General features: G+C 47.3%; 1 protein-coding gene across 1 annotated transcript in view; it reads right to left on the reverse strand.

Annotated features, from left to right (window-relative positions):
* The window catches only part of LOC140391391 (T-cell surface protein tactile-like), a 187,579-nt gene that overhangs the window by 26,736 nt on the left and 135,465 nt on the right, over positions 1 to 25,378 (reverse strand). Inside the window, exons 8-9 of the mRNA XM_072475939.1 lie at positions 7,424 to 7,539; positions 5,242 to 5,380 (exon numbers count right to left, since the gene is read on the reverse strand). Of these exons, the coding sequence (XP_072332040.1) occupies positions 5,242 to 5,380; positions 7,424 to 7,539 (255 nt within the window). The remainder of the gene's footprint in view (positions 1 to 5,241; positions 5,381 to 7,423; positions 7,540 to 25,378) is intronic.

Genomic DNA, 25,378 nt, shown 5'->3' on the forward strand with positions numbered 1-25,378 from the left:
GGAATCACATGGAAGATATGCCCATAACATCCTGATAGCTCCAAGAATCTAGGAGGGTAGAGTGCAGACAATTTCCCACAATTGTTAGTTTCTTTCACCTTTCCTGCATGGAGGACCCCATCACCTTCAACCTCAGTGATAAATTCTCACGAAGATTCAACATTCTCATAATGTAATGGGAATATCAGTAGTCACTGCATGCCCTAAAGATGGGATTTTCCTTGGAAAAACTTAACTCATGTAACCTTGGCAACATGAGGCTTCTGTGGACCCTGAACAGCACTCCCCACTTGCATGTCGATAGTATAGTGTCTCTGACTTCACCAAGTCAGAGTGGACAACAGCCTCTAAGCGGCTGGAATTCCAAATTTCACAGGGATGCACTAATTTTAGTTTGATACCTGCTCAATGTGGCATCACAACCACACATATCACTCTTTCAGGTATTTGCGGATGGATGGCTCAACAGGGAACAGCATCATGAGAGCATCATGTATCCCATCGCCAGCTCTTATCAATGTAAAATGTTAAGACATCACCTTGTAACTGCCCACCATTCGCACATCAGGAATCTGCGACCACTATCATATAAATCACGCAGAATGTTGAGACATCATCTTGCTACTATCCCCAAAACAACATTTGCACATTGGAAAACAATGACCATTGACATCTAGACCACAATGTAAAGTTTTGAGCTTTGTTTGCATTGTCCTCACTGAGAGTGAGGTTGCCTGAGGCTCAACCACTTTGGACCCTGCAATGATTGGACGCCGAGACAGTCTCTGTCCTGGATGACCTTTGCATTCGGGCAAAACCTTGAGTAGTCATTATTGTACAACAGCCAATGAAGAATTATTTCCTGCATGGACTTTTAAAAGAGTTGCACTTGCATTGCAATGAGAGTCTTGGGTTGGTACAGCTCACAAGGCCTTTCAAGTCTACATATTCCAAGGCACTGAGAGATCTAATGCAGGTAGGGAATATACAGTGAATGGTAGAACCCTCAAGAGTATTGAAAGTCAGAGAGATCTAGGAGTACAGGTCCACAGGTCACTGAAAGGGGCAACACAGGTGGAGAAGGTAGTCAAGAAGGCATACGGCATGCTTGCCTTCATTGGTCAGGGCATTGAGTATAAGAATTGGCAAGTCATGTTGCAGCTGTATAGAACCTTAGTTTAGCCACATTTGGAGTATAGTGTTCAATTCTGGTCGCCACACTACCAGAAGGATGTGGAGGCTTTAGAGAGGGTGCAGAAGAGATTTACCAGAATGTTGCCTGGTATGGAGGTTGAGGGGCGACCTGATAGAGGTCTAGAAAATTATGAGGGGCATAGACAGTGGATAGTCAGAGGCTTTTCCCCGGGGTAGAGGGGTCAATTACTAGGGGGCATAGGTTTAAGGTGAGAGGGGCAAGGTTTAGAGTAGATGTACGAGGCAAGATTTTACACAGAGGGTGCCTGGAACTCGCTACCGAAGGAGGTGGTGGAGGCAGGGACAATAGTGACATTTAAGGGGCATCTTGACAAATACATGAATAGGATGGGAATAGAGGGATACGGACCCAGGAAGTGTAGAAGACTGTAGTTTAGTCGGGCAGCATGGTCGGCACGGGCTTGGAGGGCCGAAGGGCCTGTTCCTGTGCTGTACATTTCTTTGTTCTTTGTTTGTTGTTCTCTGTCATGCATTGAATTCCACATCATGTTGAGTGCTGTGCTTTACCCAAGGACCACTTAAAGCCTGGCTAAGGAGTCGTGCAGGTCCAAATAAAGATTGTGCAAGCTCAGCAAACGGCTTTGTGAAGATGAACACACAACACTTAAATCTGACAGTTTTAACCCCTCTTGCAGTCAAGCCTGAGGAGCCATTTGATTCTCATGACACCGCAAAAACTGTATTAAAGTTGCAAAGTCTCTTAATGGACTGCTGATTGGGCAGATCTGCAGCAAAAGCAATGGAGCTCACCCTGCTTATTGGAACCATGAAATTATGTTACAATGTTATGCACTACACCGAACCCCAAGTTGAATGTTATAATGAGTTCCTATTATCTCTCTGAATAAGAAACGCTCACACTTCCTGGGGGCGATTCTCCAAACAGGGCCCGGGCACGACCTAGTCTGGCCACCACAGGGGGCCAGCACGACGCGGGAGCAGGTCACACCGCTCCAGCGTCCTTACACGGCAGCAAATGGGTGTCGCGCCAACCCGCGCATGCATGGGGGACGTCTTACGCATGCCGGCCCCTCACCAACATGGGGCCGCGCGCGGAAAGACGTAGGCCCGGGGGGGGGGGAGAGGCCGGCCCGCCAATTGGTGGGCCCCAATCGCGGGCCTGACCCCATTGGAGGTCACCCCGGTGAAGGAGCCCACCTCCCTCCCCTACAGGCCGCCCACCCCCAGTGTTCCCGCAGAGTTCTCGCCGGCAGCAACCAGGGGTGGACGGCGCCATCGGGAACCTGTCGTGTCGTAGCGGCCGCTCGGCCATCCGGGCCAGAGAATCGCCGCTCGCCGGTTCTCGGAGCAGCCCGGTGCGAATCGCGTGCCGCTGGTTTACGGGGTGTGGGAGAATCATGTGCGGGGGTCGGGGCGGTGTGGCGTGATTCGCATGGCGCCCTGGCGATTCTCCCACCCAGCATGGGGGGGGCGGGGAGAATAGCGCCCCCTGTCTTGCACTTCACGTGAATTTTGTATTTTCTCCATCCAGGTAATGTTAAGGAATAACAAGGCATTCTACACTTCTGTGAGAACTAAGAGGATGATCAGAGTGAGACTAGGGCCGATCAGGGATAGTGGAGAGAACTTGTGCCTAGAATCTGAGGAGATGGGGGAGGCCTTAAATGAATATTTTGTTTCAGTATTCACGAGAGAGGGACCTTGTAGCTCACGATATTAAGAAGGGGGATGTGCTGGAAATTTTGAAAAGCATCAGGATAGATATGTCCCCTGGGCCTGAAGGGATATACCCAAGGTTACTACGGGAAGCGAGGGAGGAAATTGCTGCGCCGTTGGCGATGATCTTTGCATCCTCACTCTCCACTGGGGTAGTACCGGATGATTGGAGGGAGGCGAATGTTGGTCCCCTATTCAAGAAAGGGAATAGGGAAATCCCTGGAAATTACAGACCCATCAGTCTTGCGTCTGTGGTGAGAAAAATATTGGAAAGGATTCTGAGAGATAGGATTTATGATTATTTAGAAAAACATTGTTTGATTAAAGATAGTCAGCACGGCTTTGTGAGGGGTAGGTCATGCCTCACAAACCTCATTGAATTCTTTGAGGATGTGTTGAGACACATTGATGAAGGTTGGGCAGTGGATGTGGTGTATATGGATTTCAATAAGGCATTTGATAAGGTTCCTCATGGTAGGCTCATTCAGAAAGTTAGGGGGCATGGGATACAGGGAAATTTAGCTGTTTGGATATAGAATTGGCTGGCCGAAAGAAGACAGCGAGTGGTAGTGGATGGAAAGTATTCCGTGTGGAGGTCGGTGACCAGTGGTGTCCCGCAGGGATCTGTTCTAGGACCTCTGCTGTTTGTGGTTTTTATAAATGACTTGGATGAGGAAATGGAAGGGTGGGTTAGTAAGTTTGCCGATGACACAAAGGTTGGGGGAGTTGTAGATAGTGTTAAGGGCTGTTGCAGGCTACAACAGAACATTGACAGGATGCTGATCTGGGCTGAGAAGTGGTAGATGGAGTTCAACCTTGATAAATGTGAAGTGATTCATTTTGGAAGGTTGAATATGAATGCTGAATACAGGGTTAAAGGCAGGGGGCGGGAATCTCTGATCCTGAGGCTGTGTTGACGCCATTGTAAACGTTGTCGCGTTTCACAACAGCATCAACAGGCCCCCAGGCGCAGCGATGCCAAGCCCCTCAGTAGGCCAGCGACCCATGCCACTCCAGCTGCCAATACCGGCATCAAATGGACACCGTGGGTCTGCGCATAGGTGCTGCGACCGGCACCAATGCGCGCATGCGCAGTGCGACTGGCCTGATTGTGCGCATGTGCGGTGACTTCCTTCTGCGCGCCGGCCCCAACGCAACATGGCACAGGGCTACAGGTGCTGGCATGGAGCAAAAGAGGCCCCCAACCCGAGAGGCCGGCCCGCTGATCGGTAGCCCCGATCGCGGGCCAGGCCACAGCGGAGACCGCCACCCCGGGGTCGGCCCTCCCCCCCTAACATGTCGCCCCCTGTTGGATGCATGCCAAGGTCCCGTCAGGTAAGTCCACACGTGGAGGGAGGTGGCGGGACTCAGATGTTTTTTTGCGGCCCCTTGGCCCATCCCGGGTGAGGAATCGCCTGGCCGACCGCACCGGCACCAATGGCGCCGATTCTCCGCTCTCCAGAGAATTGGCAGAATGGTGTCGTGGCGGTGTGGCGCGACTCAGCGTGGGCTGAGAGAATCCCGCCCAGGATTCTTGGAAGTGTGGAGGAACAGAGGGATCTTGGGGTCCACGTGCATAGATCCCTCAAAGTTGCCACCCAGGTTGAAAGGGTTGTTAAGAAGGCGTGTGTTGGCTTTCATTAACAGGGGGATTGAGTTTAAGAGCCACAAGGTTTTGCTGCAGCTTTATAAAACCTTAGTTAGACCACACTTGGAATATTGAGTCCAGTTCTGGTTGCCTCATTATAGGAAGGATGTGGTTGCTTTGGAGAGGGTACAGAGGAGATTTACCAGGATGCTGTCTAGACTGGAGGGATGTCTTATGAAGAAAGATTGAGGGGGCTCGGGCTTTTCTGACTGGAGTTAAGAAGGAAGAGAGGTGACTTGATAGAGGTGTGCAAGGTGATAAGAGGCATGGATAGAGTGGATAGCCAGAGACTTTTCCCCAGGGCGGAAATGGCTGTCACGAGTGGACATAATTTTAAGGTGAATGGAGGAAGATATAGGGGAGATGTCAGGGGTAGGTTCTTTGCACAGGGTGGTGGGTGCGTGGAATGCACTGCCAGTAGAGGTGGTGGAGTCAGAGTCATTAGGGACATTTAAGCGACTCTTGGACAGGCACATGGACTGCAGTAAATTGAAGGGGTGTAGGTTAGGTTGAGCTTAGATTAGGCTAAATAGTCAGCACAACATCGTAGGCCGAAGGGCCAGTACTGTGCTGTACTGTTCTATGTTCTATGAATGAACTGTACTGTTGCCTTTTTCAACATCATAATAATCTTGTGTGATTTTGTGTAATGCTTCTCTTCCTAACTGATTTTAGTACCTGAGATCTTACCGAGATCTTACCTTTAATGGTGATGTTAATGTAAGAACTGCGATGTAGATTAGTCCCCGGAATATTAGCATCACAGATGTACATTCCAGCAGTCTCTTCAGTTATATTTTCCAAGGTCAGCAGATTGGAATTTGATACTGTCCCATTAACCTTCAAAACAAATCATGAATTTATATGTAAGTTTGAAAGAGTCAAGAAGTTTGAATTTATTCCAGCCCCCAGTAAAGTGAGCACAATATTGGGTTAGAACACGGATTTCTCCCAACCTTGGCTGCTTTCGCTTTTTTTTATAATTCATCTCAACCAGAAGAGCTTGCTATGTCACAGGGATCACAAATCACGGCTAAAATACTCTTTTACTGCAAATGTAGTTCTTCTGAATTGTGTTAAAGCTCAATGAAACCAGATGAGGGTGAGAAGCACAATAATTTAGATGCTGGAAATCTGAAGTAAAAACAGAAAATGCTGGAAATCCTCAGCAGGTGGAAAGAGAAAGAGAGTTAACATTTCAGGTCAATCTAACCAGAAAGTCCATCCCATCTCGAAATGTTGGATGTTGGATTGGTTTATTTACATGTGTCTTCCTCAGAGTTGTTTCTCACTTCCTGTCTTGCTCACCACTTGAATTCTGTATTTTCTTCCATCAATACCATCCAGCTGATGCTAGGGAATAAACTGTAATGTTGCTTTTTTAAATGCAACAATAATCTTGTTTGATTTCATCCCAATTTTTTCAGGTGAAATATCTAGATTGTCAAATATATACTCCCAATTGTGGCGGGATGGGGGGCGGGGGAGGGGCGGGGGTAAAGGCACAATTTTGTAGTATGGATCTACCCTAAGCTTCAATAAGTCGCAACAATCTGTTAGGACTTTAAACATATCACTTCAGACTTCCCTCCGATCTTCTGTTGAAGTGCCCTCCGGCCATTTGTTTCCAAGACGGGGTATCAACAATCTTTCTTCTCAACGACAATCTCAAAATGGAACAAAGGAAATAGTCATAGCCTTAAAATCTTCAAGACCCATCTCGAGATCAGGTCCCTAAAGGCAGCAGTTCAAGTAGACAAGTTTGTAAAGAAAGCATTTGGAATGCTCTCCTTCATTGGCAGAGGTATAGAATATAAAAGTAAGGATATAATGTTGGAATTGTATAAAATACTCTTGAGGCCGCAACTAGAATATTGTGTGCAGTTCTGGTCGCAACATTACAGAAAGGACGTTATTGCTCTGGAGAGAGTGCAGAGGAGGTTTGCAAGAATGTTGCCAGGGCTAGAAAAGTGAAGCCATAAGGATAGATTGGATAGGTTGAGGTTATTTTCCTTGGAACATAGAAGGCTGACGAATGACTCAATTGAGGTGTACAAAATTATAAGGGGAAGAGATAGGGTGGACAGGATTAAATTGTTTCCATTGCTGGTGAATTCGAGAACCAGGGGACATAGATTCAAGATAAGTGGCAGAAGGTGTAGAGGGGATATGAGGGGAAACATTTTTACGCAGAGGATAGTAGGAGACTGGAATTCACTGCCCAACTTGGTGGTGGAGGCAGTGACTCTATACTATTTTAAAAGATGTGGAGATGCCGGCGTTGGACTGGGGTGAGCACAGTACGAAGTCTTACAACACCAGGTTAAAGTCCAACAGGTTTCCTGTTGGACTTTAACCTGGTGTTGTAAGACTTCGTACTATTTTAAAAGATACCTGGATCTGAACCTTAAGTGCTGGAAGGTCATGGACCGGGTGCAGGATGGTGAGATTAGAATGAGTGTCCTCAGGCTGGCATGAGCAAGATGAGCCGAATGGCATCCTCTTGTGCTATAACATTTCTGTGATTCCGTATACCACCATAGACAGCAGCGGATCAAGAAGACAGCTCACCACCACCTTCTCAAAAGAAAATTCGGGATGGGCAATAAATTCCGCCCAAACCAATGATACACACATCCCATGAATGAATAAGAAGAACATTTTTCCTCATGTTGCCCCTTTTTTTTAATCAATCACCTTAAATCTCCTGTGACAAAATTTTATGCACTGAAGCAACAGTTCTGGTGATCATGCGGTTGCTCCATATTATTCTGCTCAGCCCAACAAACAAGCAATAATGACGAATAAATTCTCCAGAATATAATACTCATTCATGTTTTAATAGTTTGAAACTATTTTCCTTTTTATTAATGAGAACGTTACCTTTGTCCACCTGTAATGCGGAGTCACTGAACTGTTAATGTGGCATGAAATGTTCAGAGCATCTTCAAGAAACACCTCATAGGGACCCGCAGGAGTTAATTCAATGTTGCTCAGATCTGGAAACAATGGCCGACAAAATACATTGAAGGAATATCGGTGTGACAGAGTCTACTACACGAATTTGCAAGAATTACAGAAATGTAGGAAGAAGTGGATTAGATACTTGATCTTACTGTCTGCATTTGGAAAATTTGGTGGGAGAATTACACTCCCAAAATCTGATTTCCGCCCATAACTTAATTCCATTGCTACTGTGCAATCCTCACTGCTTGGTTCTCCTCTCATCCCGTACTAAAATCCACCCCAGTGAATTAAAGGACTGACCCATCATTTGTGTACCTTGCTGCAAGTTGTTGTCACTGTGTGCTATTTTAAAACCAATATGATATATCTATTGGAGTGATCTATGTAACCAGATTTGCTGCAGCATATTCCTCTATGGCCACATTTTTTGCTTTAATGAAAAGCAGTGATGTTGCTTTGTAATTTGTGGCTGTGAGCATGTCTCTCGTTGACATCTCGACCATCAACATTGATAGCGAATAAAAAACACAAGTGAAAACTGCCATTTTATCGATATGATAGGTTGCACTTTGTTTTAATTTCATGGCAAGGCATCAAGGTTGTGAGCAGCACAATGCATTGATGCTTATAATTGTCAATAGGTGTGCCATCATACAAGGAGACTGCTGCCCATTTAGATAACAGCCCAATGAGGAAAATAATCTACAGTAACAATGTAAACATGTTTTGTGAAAAGTTTCATAAACCATTACAATCTGAAATAGTGAGCCTCATGTCTCTTTTTTTAAGCAGTGGAATGAACACCATAGATTTCTGTACAGGTTCTATGCCATTGTTGCTCCAGATGCGCACACTATCCCACAAACAACAATGAAAAAACAATGAAATAATCACCACGTAATCTGTTTTAATGCTGCTATCAAGGGATGCATATTGGCTAGGATACCGTTAGAACTGCCTTGTTCTTCCACAAATAGTGCCATGGGTTTTTTACATCCACCTGAAAGGGCAGACGGGGCCTAAGAAACCACCTGAAAGATTCCCTTAAAATTCCCAGTAACAACAGCCTGGATTATGTGCTCAAGACTCTGGAATGATGCTTTAACTGGTTTGTTTCTGAAACTCGGACGTAATTCATTCACTGTCGCGTGCTTTAGGATTTCCTGAGTTTGCGGAAGGGACTAGGAAGGGTGGATTTTCTGCTCCCATTTTACCAGATTGTGAGTGGCGGGAACCAGAGAATTCTGCATGGGTCCCAAAACAGCTTTATCTCAGCGGGATTTCCCAGATCGATTATCCCCACGCCCTGCCAATGACATAACGGGAACCCCAATTTTGAAAGTCAGGATACCCATTTTTATAGATTTAAATGTAATTATCAGGTCGTCACGCATGATAGACCCCCCACCCCCCCGCACTTTTAGATTGTCCATTCACATCAGCATGAGGGCGCACTGACGTGAATAACAATAGGTCCCCCATGATGTGCACCAGGTGAGTAGAACCCACAGGAGGCACACAGATGAGTACTGGGTGGCTGCGAATGTTATGTCCGTGCAGTGCCCTGGCACCTCCCCGGACAGTGTCAATCAGAATCTGCCATGTCAGCGAGACAGCGTGGAACCTTGCCCCTTAAATTTTATTTGCCTAAGTGACTAGAAGTACAGTGGCGGAAACTACCCTTGAGGTTGGCAGCTTTTACCTTGTTGTCTGCTACCCGCTGTGTCACTCTGCCAAATAATGAGAAATTTTCACCCACTATATAAATACAAAATTTACTTTTTTTTACCAGATTGTTTCAAGGAGGGAAACTGGCTGATTGATACCTCACTAAATGTGACTTAACTAATACTTGCAGACAAATAGTCTAAGCAACATTTTCACTGCCCAAGCAATTATTTAACTTGAAGAATATTCACAAGTACCGTATGGACTGGTACAAAGCTCCCAGCAGCTCAAACCGCATCCATCAATTTACTGTTAATTGATTACATGAAAAGATTTCTTCATAAATACCTGAAGTTATTCAATAACAATGTGCATTTTAAATCAACTCTATTAATGTGAATGTATCAGAATGCCAGTTCAGGAGGACTATAGTATTCTCTAAGTCTGAATAAAGATTGTAGACTTCCAGTTAACACAGATACTTTATTCAGTAGGTGCGTTCTGTTTCCAGAGCTTAACTAGATGTAATACAGTCAAGAGGTATGACCAGTGAAGCTAAGGTAAGCTGCCTATGCTGAGCTGTCTGTGTCTGCTGCTGCTCACTAGCCCTGTGCTTCTGAAAGAGGCGGATCCTGCCTTGGGCTGGACTAAAAACAAAAGCCATCTAAGAGACAAATACCCGTCTCTGATGCTGCCCTCTAGTGATGCTGTGGCTGTTACATCTATCTGTAGTCCCTGGTGTATGTGCAGATGTATGTACAGATGTACAGATCACTACTTCCCAATGTATTTGACATGTTTTCTAGACTGGCCTCAAGAAAACTGTACATAACAAGTGGTGAGAATATGCAAATCTGCACACTGTGAAAATGATAAAAGTAATACAGAAACAATTAACTGTGTTGTGAGTCCATCGTGAGAAATGTCTTGTGCGTGTTTTCTCACGATGGACTCACAACACAGGCATACAAAATGATCAGGGGGTTAGATAGGGTGGACAGTGAGAGCCTTCTCCCGCGGATGGAAATGGCCAGCACGAGGGGACATAGCCTTAAACTGAGGGGTAATAGATATAGGACAGAGGCCAGAGGTAGGTTCTTTACTCAAAGAGTGGTGAGGCCGTGGAATGCCCTACCTGCAACAGTAGTGAACTCGCCAACATTGAGGGCATTTAAAAGTTTATTGGATAAGCATATGGATGATAATGGCATAGTGTAGGTTAGATGGCTTTTGTTTTTTGACTTCCCATGTCGGTGCAACATCGTGGGCCGAAGGGCCTGTACTGTGCTGTATCGTTCTATGTTCTATGTTCTATTATTACCCGAGCCACGTGCCAATTGGCATAGGGTTGAGAAAATTAGGGAAGTTACCACGTGGCTAAAGGAGTGGTGCGGGAAAGAGGGATTCCATTTCATGGGGCATTGGCATCAGTACTGGGGCAGGAGGGACCTGTACCGTTGGGACGGTCTTCACCTGAACCATTCTGGGACCAGTGTTCTAGCGAATAGGATAAATAGGTTGGTCACAAGGACTTTAAACTAGCAAGTTGGGGGGAAGGGAAGTGTAAAGCTGTGGACAGTATAATGGTTAATGGAGATCAAGGCAGCAGGTTACGTGACAGGTTATTATGTAGAGATATGGGTTCAAAGACAAGGAAAATTAGGAGAAAGGGTAAGAGGAAAAATACATTGCGAAAAGTTACTGATCAAGGTGTTAGGATTCATAACAAAGACATAAAAAACAGCATAAGTGTACTTTACCTGAATGCTCGTAATAAGGTAAATGAGTTGATGGCGCAAATCATCGTGAATGACTATGATTTAGTGGCCATTACTGAAACATGGTTAAAAGATGGTCACGACTGGGAGTTAAATATCCAAGGGTATCAGACTATATGAAAGGATAGAATGGACGGTAAGGGCGGTGGTGTAGCTTTGTTGTTTAAGGATGGCATCCGGGCAATAGTAAGGGATGATATTGGTGCTATGATGGACAAGGTTGAATCAATTTGGGTGGAAATCAGGAATAGTAAGGCGAAAAGGTCACTGATAGGAGTAGTCTATAGGCCACCAAATAGTAACAGGATGGTAGGGCAGGCAATAAGCAAAGAAATAACAGATGCATGTAGAAATGGTACAGCGGTTATCATGGGAGATTTTAATCTGTATATCGATTGGTTTAACCAGGTTGGTAAAGGCAGCCTTGAGGAGGAGTTTATAGAATGTGCCCGGGATAATTTCCTGGAACAGTATGTAATGGAACCTACAAGGGAACAAGCGGTCCTAGATCTGGTCCTGTGTAATGAGGCAGGATTGATTAATGATCTCATAGTTCGGGATCCTCTTGGAAGGAGCGACCACAATATTGTGGAATTTAAAATACAGTTGGAGGATGACAAGGTAAAATCAAACACTAGTGTTTTGTGCTTAAACAAAGGGATGAGAGAAGAACTAGCTAAGGTAGACTGGGAGCAAAGACTTCATGGTGAAGCAGTTGAGGAACAGTGGAGAACCTTCCGAGCGATCTTTCACAGTGTTCAGAAAAGGTTCATACCGACAAAAAAGAAAGACGGTAGAAAGGGGAAAAATCGACCGTGGATATCTAAGGAGGTGAGGGAGAGGATCAAATTGAAGGAAAAAACATACAAAGTGGCAAAAATTAGTGGGAGACTAGAGGACTGGGAAGTCTTTAGGGGACAACAGAAAGCTACTAAAAAAGCCATAAAGAAGAGTAAGGTAGACTATGAAAGTAAACTGGCTCAGAACATAAAAGCAGATAGTAAAAGCTTCTACAAATATATAAGACAAAAAAGAGTGGCTAAGGTAAATGTTGGTCCTTTGGAAGATGAGAAGGGAGATTTAATAATAGGAGACGGGGAAATGGCTGAGGAGCTGAACAGGTTTTTTGGGTCAGTCTTCACAGTGGAGGACACAAATAACATGCCAGTGACTGATAGAAATAAAGATATGATATGTGAGGACCTTGAGATGATTGTAATCACTAAGGAGGCAGTATTGGACAAGCTAATGGGGCTAAAGGTAGACAAGTCTCCTGGCCCTGATGGGATGCATCCCAGAGTGTTAAAAGAGATGGCTAGGGAAATTGTAAACGCACTAGTGATAATTTATCAAAATTCACTGGACTCTGGGGTGGTCCCAGAGGATTGGAAAGTAGCAAACGTGACACCACTGTTTAAAAAAGGAGGTCGGCAGAAAGCGGGTAATTATCGGCCAGTAAGCTTAACTTCGGTTGTAGGGAAAATGCTGGAATCTATCATTAAGGAGGAAATAGCGGGGCACCTGGAGGGAAATTGTCCCATTGGGCAGGCGCAGCATGGGTTCACAAAGGGTAGGTCGTGTCTGACTAATTTGGTAGAATTTTTTGAGGTCGTTACCAGTGCAGTAGATAACGGGGAGCCAATGGATGTGGTATATCTGGATTTCCAGAAAGCTTTTGACAAGGTGCCACACAAAAGGTTGCTGCATAAACTAAAAATGCATGGCATTGAGGGTAAAGTGGTAGCATGGGTAGAGGATTGGTTAACTAACAGAAAGCAGAGAGTGGGGATAAATGGGTGTTTCTCTGGTTGGCAACCTGTAACTAGTGGGGTCCCTCAAGGACCAGTGTTGGGCCCGCAGTTGTTCACAATTTACATAGACGATTTGGAGTTGGGGACCAAGTGCAATGTGTCAAAGTTTGCAGACACAAGATGAGTGGTAAAGCAAAAAGTACAGAAGATACCGGAAGTCTGCAGAAGGATTTGGATAGGTTAGGTGAATGGGCTAGGGTCTGGAAGATGGAATTCAATGTTGCCAAGTGTGAGGCTATCCATTTTGGGAGGAATATGCTAATCCCAGCAGAATGGATTATTATTTAAACGGTAAGATGTTAAAACATGCTGCTGTGCAGAGGGACCTGGGTGTGCTGGTGCACGAGTCGCAAAAAGTTGGTGTGCAGGTGCAACAGGTGATTAAGAAGGCTAATCGTCTTTCATTGCTAGAGGGATGGAGTTCAAGACTAGGGAGGTTATGCTGCAATTGTGTAGGGTGTTGGTGAGGCCGCATCTGGAGTATTGTGTTCAGTTTTGGTCTCCTTACCTGAGAAAGGACATATTGGCACTGGAGGGAGTGCAGAGGAGATTCACTAGGTTGATCCCAGAGTTGAGGGGATTAGATTATGACGAGAGGTTGAGTAGACTGGGAGTGTACTCATTGGAGTTTAGAAGAATCTTATTGAAACATATAAAATTATGAAGGGAATAGATAGGATAGATGCGGGCAGGTTGTTTCCACTGGTCGGGGAAAGCAGAACTAGGGGGCATAGCCTCAAAATAAGGGGAAGTAGATTTAGGACGGAGTGTAGGAGGAACTTTTTCACCCAAAGGGTTGTGAATCTCTGGAATTCCTTGCCCAGTGAAGCAGTTGAGGCTCCTTCTTTAAACATTTTTAAGAAAAAGATAGATACCTTTCTAAAGAATAAAGGGATTCGGGGATATGGTGTACGGGCCGGAGAGTGGAGCTGAGTCCATAAAGATCAGCCATGATCTCATTAAATGGCGGAGCAGGCTCGAGGGGCCAGATGGCCTACTCCTGTTCCTAGTTCTTATGTTCTTAGTTTAGTCGGGCAGCATGGTCGGCACGGGCTTGGAGGGCCGAAGGGCCTGTTCCTGTGCTGTACATTCCTTTGTTCTTTGTTTGTTTTGTAAACTGTGAAAATAGAATCATTGAATTTACAGTGCTGAAGGAGGCCATTCGGTTCATTGAGTCTGCACCGGCTCTTGGAAAGAGCACCCTACTTAAGTCCAAGCCTCCTCTCTGTGCCCAGCAATCATGCCTAAATTTTGGATACTCCGGGGCAATTTAGCATGGCCAATCCACCTAACCTGCACATTGTTGGACTGTGGGAGTAAACCGGAGCACCAGGAGGAAACCCACGCAGATATGGGACAGTCTGCCGATCCGGAATTGAACCCGGGTGCCGCCCATAGAACAGTAATTTAAATAGCTTAATTCCACCAAAAGCTATTTGCTAATTTAACACTGTAAAATACTACCATTGGCACAACATACACAAATCAACTTGGAAAGCATCTGACCATTTATTGTTTTCTCAAGGTGCAATGATGTCTCACTGGAGACACCATCCGCACGTTTGTTTGAGGGGACATTTTTTAAGTTTCCGGAGTCAAGTTAAGAGTGGTTTTCAGTTGCCTTTGTCATCAGTTAAAGATAAAAACCACAGAAGGTTATTTCCCGACCATCTCTGATCAACACAAAACCCTGTAAATCACTTTAGTACAGATAAATCAGGAGAGGATGGTAATCAAGCTTCAGACACAGAAATATCACTGTGAATATTGAAATGTCAGGAGACAAGCTTACATTCCCATGCTCTATCCTAACTGAAGTTAGGATACATTTGCAGGTATTAAGTAGTAATGTACAGAATGCAATTTGCAGTTGGTTTGGTGCAGTGGCAAAGGAGCTTTTCTGATGAAATGTAGAATCATAGAATTATTTTAATAACAAACGTTTTATCAAGGTATTTATTTATCATAGAATTTACAGTGCAGAAGAAGGCCATTCGGCCCATCGTGTCTGCACCGGCCCTTGGGAAGAGCGCCCTACTTAAGCCAACATTTTCGCCCTATCCCAGTAACCCCACCTAACCTTTTTGGACACTAAGGGCAATTTAGCATGGCCAATCCACCTAACCTGCACATCTTTGGACTGTGGGAGGAAACTGGAGTACCCAAAGGACACGGGGAGATCGTGCAGACTCCACACAGACAGGACCAGTTTCCATTTTCCTGAGCTGGTGTGCTGGCATCCTACTGGCCTTCTCCCCATACTCATGTACGGTCCCTCTCGCCTTCCTCAACTGCCCCACTGCCTTCCCTGTGGATATCAGACCAAACTCCATCTGCAGCTTCTGCCGCTCCTTCCAACAGCCCCACCTCTGGGGCTTTTGAGTATCTCCTATCCACCTGGAGTATCTCCCTAATCAGTCTATCCATCTCTGCCCGCTCCACCTTCTCCCTCTGAGTCCATACCGAAATCAGCTCCCCCCCTAACTACTGCCTTGAGCGCCTCCCATACCATTGCTGCCGAAACCATACCGTTGCTGTGTCATTTATCACCAAATAATTCTGGATGGCCTCTGGGTGTGGGGCATGGACCGACACAACAATTGCCGAATAGCCGGCATCCACCACCCCCACCAGCAAAGCCCTATCCAAAATGAAAACATCAATCCGGGAGTAAACTTTGTGTGCATGGGAGAAAAAAGAAAATTCCTCCGCTCTTGGTCGTCCGAACCTCCACAGATCTGCCCCCCCCCCAACCCCCACACCCCCATCTGTTCCATAAACCCCTTCAGTTCTTTCGCCGTGGTTGGCACCCTTCCTGTCCTTGAACTCGACCGATCCAACCTCGGTTCTACAACCGTATTAAAGGTGCCCCAATAATCAGTCTATGTGAGTCCAGGCCCAGAATCTTCCCCAACACTGCCTCAGTTGGCTGGTTTAGCTCACTGGGCTAAATCGCTGGCTTTTAAAGCAGACCAAGGCAGGCCAGCAGCACGGTTCAATTCCCGTAACAGCCTCCTCGAACAGGCGCCGGAATGTGGCAACTAGGGGCTTTTCACAGTAACTTCATTGAAGCCTACTCGTGACAATAAGCGATTTTCATTTCCTTTCATTTCATTTTCATTTTCATTTCATTTCATTTCATAAATTCCACGTCATCCCAGTTTGGTGCATAGATAATCACTAATACCCACCGGCATCCCCTCCAGCTTCCCACTCAACGTAATGTACCTACGCCACTATGCTCCCTACCTCAAATGGCATCCGCTTATTGATCAAGATCACTACCCCCTAGTTTTAAAGTCCATCTCCGAATGAAATACCTGCCTAACCCACCTCTTCCTCAGCCAAGTCTGATCCACTACTGTCAGGTGTGTCTCCTGTAGCATTGCCATGTCCGTCTTCAAACACGTTTGCCTTCAAACTCTTTGAACACGTGAGCTCTCTTGACCGGGCCTTTCAGCCCTTTCACGTTCCATGTGATTTGCCCGGTCACCCCCGCCCCCCCCACCTCCGATCAACCATCACCCTTCTTAGGCCAGCCCACGTCCTGCACCTCCTCAGACCTGCCCTCGGGTGCCCACTGTCATCGACCTCCAATTTGTCTCAAAGCACCAACCCTCCCCTGTCAGCGGAACAATCCCCCCCCATAACAAAATAACAATCCCAACCCCTCTCAACAAACTGATCACCTGCTCGCCCCCCCCACTGCGCTTCCGTGACTAAGCCCGCCAAGCTAGCCTGGTAGCCCCCGCCCATGGCGCCAAGCATCCTACCCTCCACTTATCTCCCTTCCCCCTCCCCCCTGCTCGAACATACATATGCAAAACAAACGCAAAGAAGAAAATTCCACCCACCATCCCCCAATAAGAACAAAGTTAACCAACATACAAAACTGAGCAACGACCCAAAACAATACATACAAAACCCAAAGAGAAAAGAAATTTAGCAGCATAACAAGAACACAACACTCGCCCCCAAGTTCAGTGTCCTCCATCACCTGCCAATCCCTTGTCCTTAACAAAGTTTATCACCTCACCTGGCGATCCAAAACAAAGTTCTTGGCCCTCATAAGTGACCCCTCTACCTCACCAATCTCCTGTTTTGTCGATCAAATCCTCCATAAATTGGGGAAAAGGCCCCAAAGGTCCACCATGAGCGGGAGCTACCAAATAAGCGACCACTCACTCCATAGAAAGTCATAGAATTTACAGTACAGAAGGAAGCCATTCGACCGATCAAGTCATGAATTTAATTATGTCCTCTCCGCTGGACAGAAATGATCCTGAGGTACTATTTCCAGTAAATCAGCTTTGAGTCAGGAAACAGGTTTCTCAGACATCACTGATGTGAGTTGCAGATAACCTGAATTATGTTATCAACTTAAAAATGCAAGACTTCCGGTTGAGGCGATGACCAGCTAAGCCGCACGTTTCGGCGGCTCCAGCTCCAACGGACCTTCGGGCTCTTTTAAGAGCCCCAACGGAAAATTTTCGCGCGACGAAATCCGGTGTGGGGTGAGTGAATAAGGAGTCCCCCCCCAACGAAAGAGGAAAATATCGGCGGCGGCGGCTGCAGCACGAGGAATCCTCGACGATAGGGACAGAAAGGGAGAAGACACAAGATGGCGGCAGAGAAAGCCCAGGCGACATGGGGGCCCGAGCAAGACGAATTCTTGAGACGGTGTGTGGAGCTACTAAAGAGGGAGGTGCTGACCCCGATGCTACAGGCAATTGAGGGGCTTAAGGAGGCACAAAGGACCCAGGAGACAGAGCTCCGCGTGGTGGAGCAGAAGGTGACGGATAATGAGGACGAGATCCTGGGCCTGGCGGTCAAAACACAGACGCACGAGGCGCTCCACAAAAAGTGCATTGAAAGGATTGAGGCCCTAGAAAACAGAGCGCAAAGGAAGAACCTTCGGATACTGGGTCTCCCTGAGGGAGTGGAAGGAGCGGATTGCGGGGCTTATGTAAGCACGATGCTAAGCTCGTTGATGGGAGCTGAGGCCCCTGCGGGCCCCTTGGAGGTGGAGGGGGCCCATCGGATCCCGGCGAGAAGACCAAAAGCGGGAGAACCACCTAGGGCGACAATCGTGCGATTTCACCGCCTTAAAGATAGAGAAGCGGTCCTGAGATGGGCTAAAAAGGTACGGAGTAGCAGATGGGAGAATGCAGTGGTACGGGTGTACCAGGATTGGAGTGCGGAGGTGGCGAGAAGGAGGGCGAGTTTTAACCGAGCCAAGGAGGTGTTACACAAAAAGGTGAAGTTCGGGATGCTGCAGCCGGCACGACTATGGGTCACGTACCAGGAGAGACATCACTATTTCGAAGAAGCATGGACCTTTATTAAAGATGAGAAATTGGATCGGAACTGAGGGACTGATACTGTAGGGAATGTTATTGTTGATGTAAATAGAGAAGTAAATTGGGAAGGGGGGAGACACTAAGAAATGTGGGCGCCGGTGGGGGGGGAAAGAAGGGACATAGGCAGAGAATGAGGAATGGGAGTGGGAGGGGAAAGGGTGCTGCGCCACAAGAAGCGGGTCAGATATAGGGATGTTCAAGCGCCAGAAAGATAATGGCGGGAAGACAGGCGCAAGGTAGATGGGAGTTCCCCACACGGGGGGGGTCAAGGAGGGAGCAGGAGTAGCCGGGGTCAGTTGAAGTCAGCTGACTTGCGGAAGTAATATGGGGGGAGCAATCACGCTAGAGGGGGATCTAGCGGGGGGGGGGGGGGGGGGGGGGGAGGGGGGAGGGGGAGGGGGGGATAACTGGGTTGCTGCTGCGGAAATCAAAGAGGAAATGGCTAAAGAGTGGGTGGACGGGGATGGAATGCGACGCCTGGGGAGCGAGTGGGAGCGCGGAAGCGGGATACGGGACTGGCCTAGAGAAGGTGATGGCTAGTCGACACGGGAAGGGGGCAGGTAGCCCCCTAGTGAGGCTGATCACGTGGAACGTGAGAGGCCTGAATAGACCGATTAAAAGGGCCCGAGTGCTCGCGCACTTGAAAGGACTAAGGGCAGACGTGGCAATGCTCCAGGAGACGCACCTGAAGGTGGCGGACCAAGTTAGGTTAAGGAAAGGATGGGTGGGGCAGGTGTTCCACTCTGGGCTAGATGCAAAGAATAGAGGGGTGGCCATATTGGTGGGGAAACGAGTAGCATTTGAAGCAAGGAGCATTGTAGCAGATAGCGGAGGTAGATATGTAATGGTGAGTGGCAGGCTGGAGGGAATGGAGGTCGTGTTGGTTAACGTATATGCCCCGAATTGGGGCGATGCGGGATTTATGAGACGGATGTTGGGTCGTATACCGGACCTGGAGGTAGGAAACTTGATATTGGGAGGGGACTTCAACACCGTTCTGGACCCAGGGTTAGATAGATCCAGATCTAAGACCGGAAGAAGGCCGGCAGCGGCCAAGGTGCTCAAGGGGTTTATGGACCAAATGGGGGGAGTGGATCCATGGCAATTTCTTAGACCGAGGGCCAGGGAGTTCTCCTTTTTCTCCCATGTTCATAAAGTGTACTCCCGGATAGATTTTTTTGTTCTGGGAAGGTCGTTGATCTCAAGGGTGGAAGAAGCTGAGTATTCAGCCATAGCGGTTTCAGATCATGCCCCACACTGGGTGGACCTGGAACTAGGAGAGGAAAGGGAGCAGCGGGCACTCTGGCGATTAGATGTGGGATTGATGGCGGATGAGGGAGTGTGTGGAAGAGTGCGGGGATGTATCGAGAGGTACCTGGAGGCTAATGACGACGGGGAGGTCCAAGTGGGAGTGGTATGGGGAAGCACTAAAAGCGGTGGTCAGAGGAGAGCTGATCTCCATTAGGGCCCACAAAGGGAAAACAGAGGCCAAGGAAAGGGAAAGATTACTGGAGGAGATTTTAAGGGTGGACAGGGAATTTGCGGAGACCCCGGAGGAGGGACTGTACAGGGAGAGATGACGACTCCAGACGGAGTTTGACCTTTTGACCACCAGAAGGGCGGAGGTGCTGTGGAGGAAGGCACAGGGGAGGAGGTATGAATATGGGGAAAAGGCTAGTCGCCTGCTGGCCCATCAGCTGCGAAAGAGGACAGCGGCGAGGGAGATAGGGGGAATTAGAGACGAAAATGGAGCTACGGTGCGGAGAGCAGAGAAGATAAACGAGGTGTTCAAGACCTTTTATGAAGAACTGTATAGGTTCCAACCCCCGGAGGGAAAGGAGGAGATGCGGCAGTTCCTGGATCAATTGAGGTTCCCGAGGGTGGAGGAGCAGGAGGTGGAAGGCCTGGGGGCACCGATTGGGGTGGATGAGGTTATTAAGGGGCTGGGGAATATGCAAGCAGGGAAGGCTCCGGGACCAGACGGGTTCCCGGTGGAATTTTATAGAAAATACGTGGACTTGTTGGCCCCGCTGTTGGTGAGGACGTTTAATGAGGCCAGGGAAGGAGGGACTTTACCCCTGACAATGTCGGAGGCGACGATATCGCTAATTTTGAAGCGGGATAAAGATCCGTTGCAGTGCGGGTCCAATAAACCTATTTCATTATTGAATGTGGACGCCAAATTGTTGGCAAAGGTACTGGCATCGAGGATAGAGGACTGTGTCCCGGGGGTGGTGCACGAAGACCAGACAGGGTTCGTAAAGGGGAGACAACTGAATGTCAACGTGCGACGACTATTAGGGGTGATAATGATGCCCCCAGTAGAGGGGGAGGCAGAGATAGTGGCGGCAATGGATGCAGAGAAGGCATTTGACAGGGTGGTGTGGGAGTACTTATGGGAGGTGCTAAGGAGGTTTGGGTTCGGGAACGGGTTTATTAGCTGGGTCAAACTCCTTTATGGGGCCCCAACGGCAAGTGTGGTCACGGGTCGGCAAAGATCGGAGTATTTCCGACTATATAGGGGAACAAGACAGGGATGCCCGCTATCTCCATTGTTGTTCGCGTTGGCAATTGAGCCTCTGGCCATGGCGTTGAGAGACTCCAGGAAATGGAGAGGGGTGATTAGAGGGGGAGAAGAACACCGAGTGTCGCTATATGCAGATGACCTACTGTTGTATGTGACGGACCCAGTGGGGGGGATGACAGAGGTCATGCAGATATTGAGGGAGTTCGGAGATTTCTCGGGATATAGGCTTAACATGGGGAAGAGTGAACTTTTCGTGATACACCCTGGGGACCAGAGTAGAGAGATAGAAGGCCTGCCCCTAAGGAAAGTGGAAAGAAACTTCCGATACCTGGGGATTCAGATCGCTAGGAGCTGGGGAACCTTGCACAGACTTAATCTGACACGATTGGTAGAACAAATGGAGGAGGACTTCAAGAGGTGGGACATGCAGCCACTGTCGTTGGCGGGCAGAGTGCAGGCAATTAAGATGATGGTCCTCCCGAGGTTCTTATTTGTATTTCAATGTCTCCCTATACTAATCACTAAGACCTTTTTAAAAAAAATAGACAGGAGAATTACGAGCTTCGTGTGGGCAGGGAAAGTCCCGAGGGTAAGGAGGGGGTTCCTACAACGTAGCAGAGACAGAGGAGGATTGGCGCTACCGAATCTGGGCGACTACTATTGGGCCGCCAATGTGGCGATGATTCGTAAATGGATGATGGAGGGAGAGGGAGCGGCGTGGAAAAGACTGGAGAGAAAGTCCTGTAAAGGGACGAGCCTAGAGGCGCTGGTGACGGCGCCGCTACTGCTCTCACCAAAAAAGTTTACCACGAACCCAGTGGTGGTGGCAACATTGAATATCTGGGTACAATGGAGGCGACAGAGAGGTGCGCGGGGAGCCCTGGTGGGGTCCCCAATCAGGAACAACCACAGGTTTGCCCCAGGAAGAATGGATGGAGGATTCCAGAGCTGGCACCAGTTGGGAATTCGGAGGGTGGGAGATTTATTTATAGATGGGACGTTTGCGAGCTTGGGAGCATTGGAGGAAAAGTATAAGTTGCCCCGGGGAAACTTCCTTAGGTATATGCAGGTAAGGGTGTTCACAAGACAACAGGTGAGGGAATTTCCGCTGCTCCCAACACAGGGGATCCGGGACAGAGTGCTTTCGGGGGTGTCGGTCGGGGAGGGCAAGGTGTCAGAGATATACCGAGAGATGAGGGAAGAGGGGGAGGAGCTGGTGGGCGAACTAAAAGGAAAGTGGGAAGAAGAGCTCGGGGAGGAGATAGAGGAGGGTATGTGGGCTGATGCCCTAAGCAGGGTAAATTCCTCTTCCTCGTGCGCCAGGCTTAGCCTGATTCAATTCAAGGTGCTACATAGAGCACACATAACGGGAGAAAGATTGAGCAGGTTCTTCGGAGTGGAGGACAAGTGTGGGAGGTGCGGCGGAAGCCCGGCAAACCACGCACATATGTTTTGGTCGTGCCCGGCACTGGAGGGGTATTGGAAGGGAGTGACGGGAGTGATTTCGAAGGTGGTGAAGGTCCGGGTCAAACCAGGCTGGGGGCTAGCTTTATTTGGAGTTGCGGATGAGCCGGGAGTGCAGGAGGCGAAAGAGGCCGATGTTGTGGCCTTTGCGTCCCTAGTAGCCCGGCGTAGGATTTTACTCATGTGGAAGGAAGCGAAACCCCCCGGACTGGAGGCCTGGATAAACATAGAACATAGAACAATACAGCGCAGTACAGGCCCTTCGGCCCACGATGTTGCACCGAAACAAAAGCCATCTAACCTACACTATGCCATTATCATCCATATGTTTATCCAATAAACTTTTAAATGCCCTCAATGTTGGCGAGTTCACTACTGTAGCAGGTAGGGCATTCCACGGCCTCACTACTCTTTGCGTAAAGAACCTACCTCTGAACTCTGTCCTATATCTATTACCCCTCAGTTTAAAGCTATGTCCCCTCGTGCCAGCCATTTCCATCCGCGGGAGAAGGCTCTCACTGTCCACCCTATCTAAACCCCTGATCATTTTGTATGCCTCTATTAAGTCTCCTCTTAACCTTCTTCTCTCCAACGAAAACAACCTCAAGTCCATCAGCCTTTCCTCATAAGATTTTCCCTCCATACCAGGCAACATCCTGGTAAATCTCCTCTGCACCCGCTCCAAAGCCTCCACATCCTTCCTATAATGCGGTGACCAGAACTGTACGCAATACTCCAAATGCGGCCGAACCAGAGTTCTGTACAGCTGCAACATGACCTCCCGACTCCGGAACTCAATCCCTCTACCAATAAAGGCCAACACTCCACAGGCCTTCTTCACAACCCTATCAACCTGGGTGGCAACTTTCAGGGATCTATGTACATGGACACCTAGATCCCTCTGCTCATCCACACTTTCAAGAACCTTACCATTAGCCAAATATTCCGCATTCCTGTTATTCCTTCCAAAGTGAATCACCTCACACTTCTCTACATTAAACTCCATTTGCCACCTCTCAGCTCAGCTCTGCAGCTTATCTATATCCCTCTGTAACCTGCTACATCCTTCCACACTATCGACAACACCACCAACTTTAGTATCGTCTGCAAATTTACTCACCCACCCTTCTGCGCCTTCCTCTAGGTCATTGATAAAAATGACAAACAGCAACGGCCCCAGAACAGATCCTTGTGGTACTCCACTTGTGACTGTACTCCATTCTGAACATTTCCCATCAACCACCACCCTCTGTCTTCTTTCAGCTAGCCAATTTCTGATCCACATCTCTAAATCACCCTCAATCCCCAGCCTCCGTATTTTCTGCAATAGCCTACCGTGGGGAACCTTATCAAACGCTTTGCTGAAATCCATATACACCACATCAACTGCTCTACCCTCATCTACCTGTTCAGTCACCTTCTCAAAGAACTTGATAAGGTTTGTGAGGCATGACCTACCCTTCACAAAGCCATGCTGACTATCCCTGATCATATTATTCCTATCTAGATGATTATAAATCTTGTCTCTTATAATCCCCTCCAAGACTTTACCCACTACAGACGTGAGGCTCACCGGTCTATAGTTGCCGGGGTTGTCTCTGCTCCCCTTTTTGAACAAAGGGACCACATTTGCTGTCCTCCAGTCCTCTGGCACTATTCCTGTAGCCAATGATGACATAAAAATCAAAGCCAAAGGTCCAGCAATCTCTTCCCTGGCCTCCCAGAGAATTCTAGGATAAATCCCATCAGGTCCCGGGGACTTATCTATTTTCAGCCTGTCCAGAATTGCCAACACCTCTTCCCTACGCACCTCAATGCCATCTATTCTAATAGCCTGCGGCTCAGCATTCTCCTCCACAACATTATCTTTTTCCTGAGTGAAACGATATGGCGGGGTTCATAAAACTGGAGCAGATGAAGTTTGCACTGAGAGGATCGGCTCAAGGGTTCACCAGGCGGTGGCAGCCATTCCTCGACTACCTAGCGAAACGTTAGAGGGAAGATAGATGACCAGCAGCAGCAACCCGGGGGGGGGGGGGGGGAGGGGGGGAGGGGGGGGGTGGAAAGTTTTATTTTATGTTAAATGATTAGTTGACCATGTTGGTTAGCCATTTGTTCACTGTTAAATTTTCTTTTTTTTTTATGTTTGATGTGTAAGGGGAAAAAAATTGTGATCGAAAAATTTTCAATAAAATATATATTTTTAAAAAAACTTAAAAATGCAAAAATGAGACTCTTGTGATAAGTAATGGGTTAAGAAACATTCCAATTAGTTGTCTCATTTCTGTTCAGTATCCAATAATTGACACTGATATGTAAAAGGTGGCCTTTGTGTCAGGTGATGTGAAGATAGTGTTTTCTGCAGAGTCTGTTGAAGGGAAATAAAGGTGTTTGTGAAAAGGAGAAGAACCTTTGACTCTTTATACAACAGCAGCTAAATGTCGAACAAATGGTGGCAGAGGATGGTTGCAGTGCAAATGTGAGGGGTCGAAAGATACAACTTTTCCAGACAAAACCAAGGAGTGAGTGAGAAGAAAAAAAAAGATATATGGCTGAACCGTGGATAAAGATGGCCGGATGTGACTACTTCCCTTATTTTCTGAAAGGGGATCAGATGATCAATGGAGAAGTGCAGTAGTTATGTGGACTAAGATGCCTTGGGAAAGAGAAAACAAGGTATGGCATTGGCTCTTTCTCTACCTTATGACAGTAATATCCAAAGCAAAATGTTTTCTGAGCTGGCATTGGAAGACTTAGAAGACGGCCTGGAGACTCTATTATGTTATATGGATAATATTATAAAAAGGATGACTTGTTAAGTGCGTATGAAGCATGGTCGGATTTTGATAGGTTCCGGAAAATAGAGGAATTCTCCATGGAAGACTACATAATGGAATTTGGCATATATGAAAGGCTGCAGAAACACAACCTGGAATTTCCACAGTCTGAGTTGGTCTTTAAATTACTTGACTGTGCTAGAGTGAGCAACATGGATAGGCTCCTGGTTTTAACAGGAGTTCAGTTTGCGGAAAAGGATACCTTATTCGATCAGATGACAGAAGCTTTAAAAAAGTTTCTGGGGAAACATTCGATTCCGATGGCTCTGATGACCCAAATAGGTCAGTCTGCAATAAAGCAGAATATGGAAGACACACTACTAACAGGATGGCGAAATCGCACGGCTACAAACAGGTTCCAAGGCTATAAAAGGAGATGGGGACCCGGAGATTATGAAGACAGAAACCAGTCAGAACCTACAATAG

Source organism: Scyliorhinus torazame, chromosome 15, assembly GCF_047496885.1.
Source record: "Scyliorhinus torazame isolate Kashiwa2021f chromosome 15, sScyTor2.1, whole genome shotgun sequence".
NCBI classification, from domain to species: domain Eukaryota; kingdom Metazoa; phylum Chordata; class Chondrichthyes; order Carcharhiniformes; family Scyliorhinidae; genus Scyliorhinus; species Scyliorhinus torazame.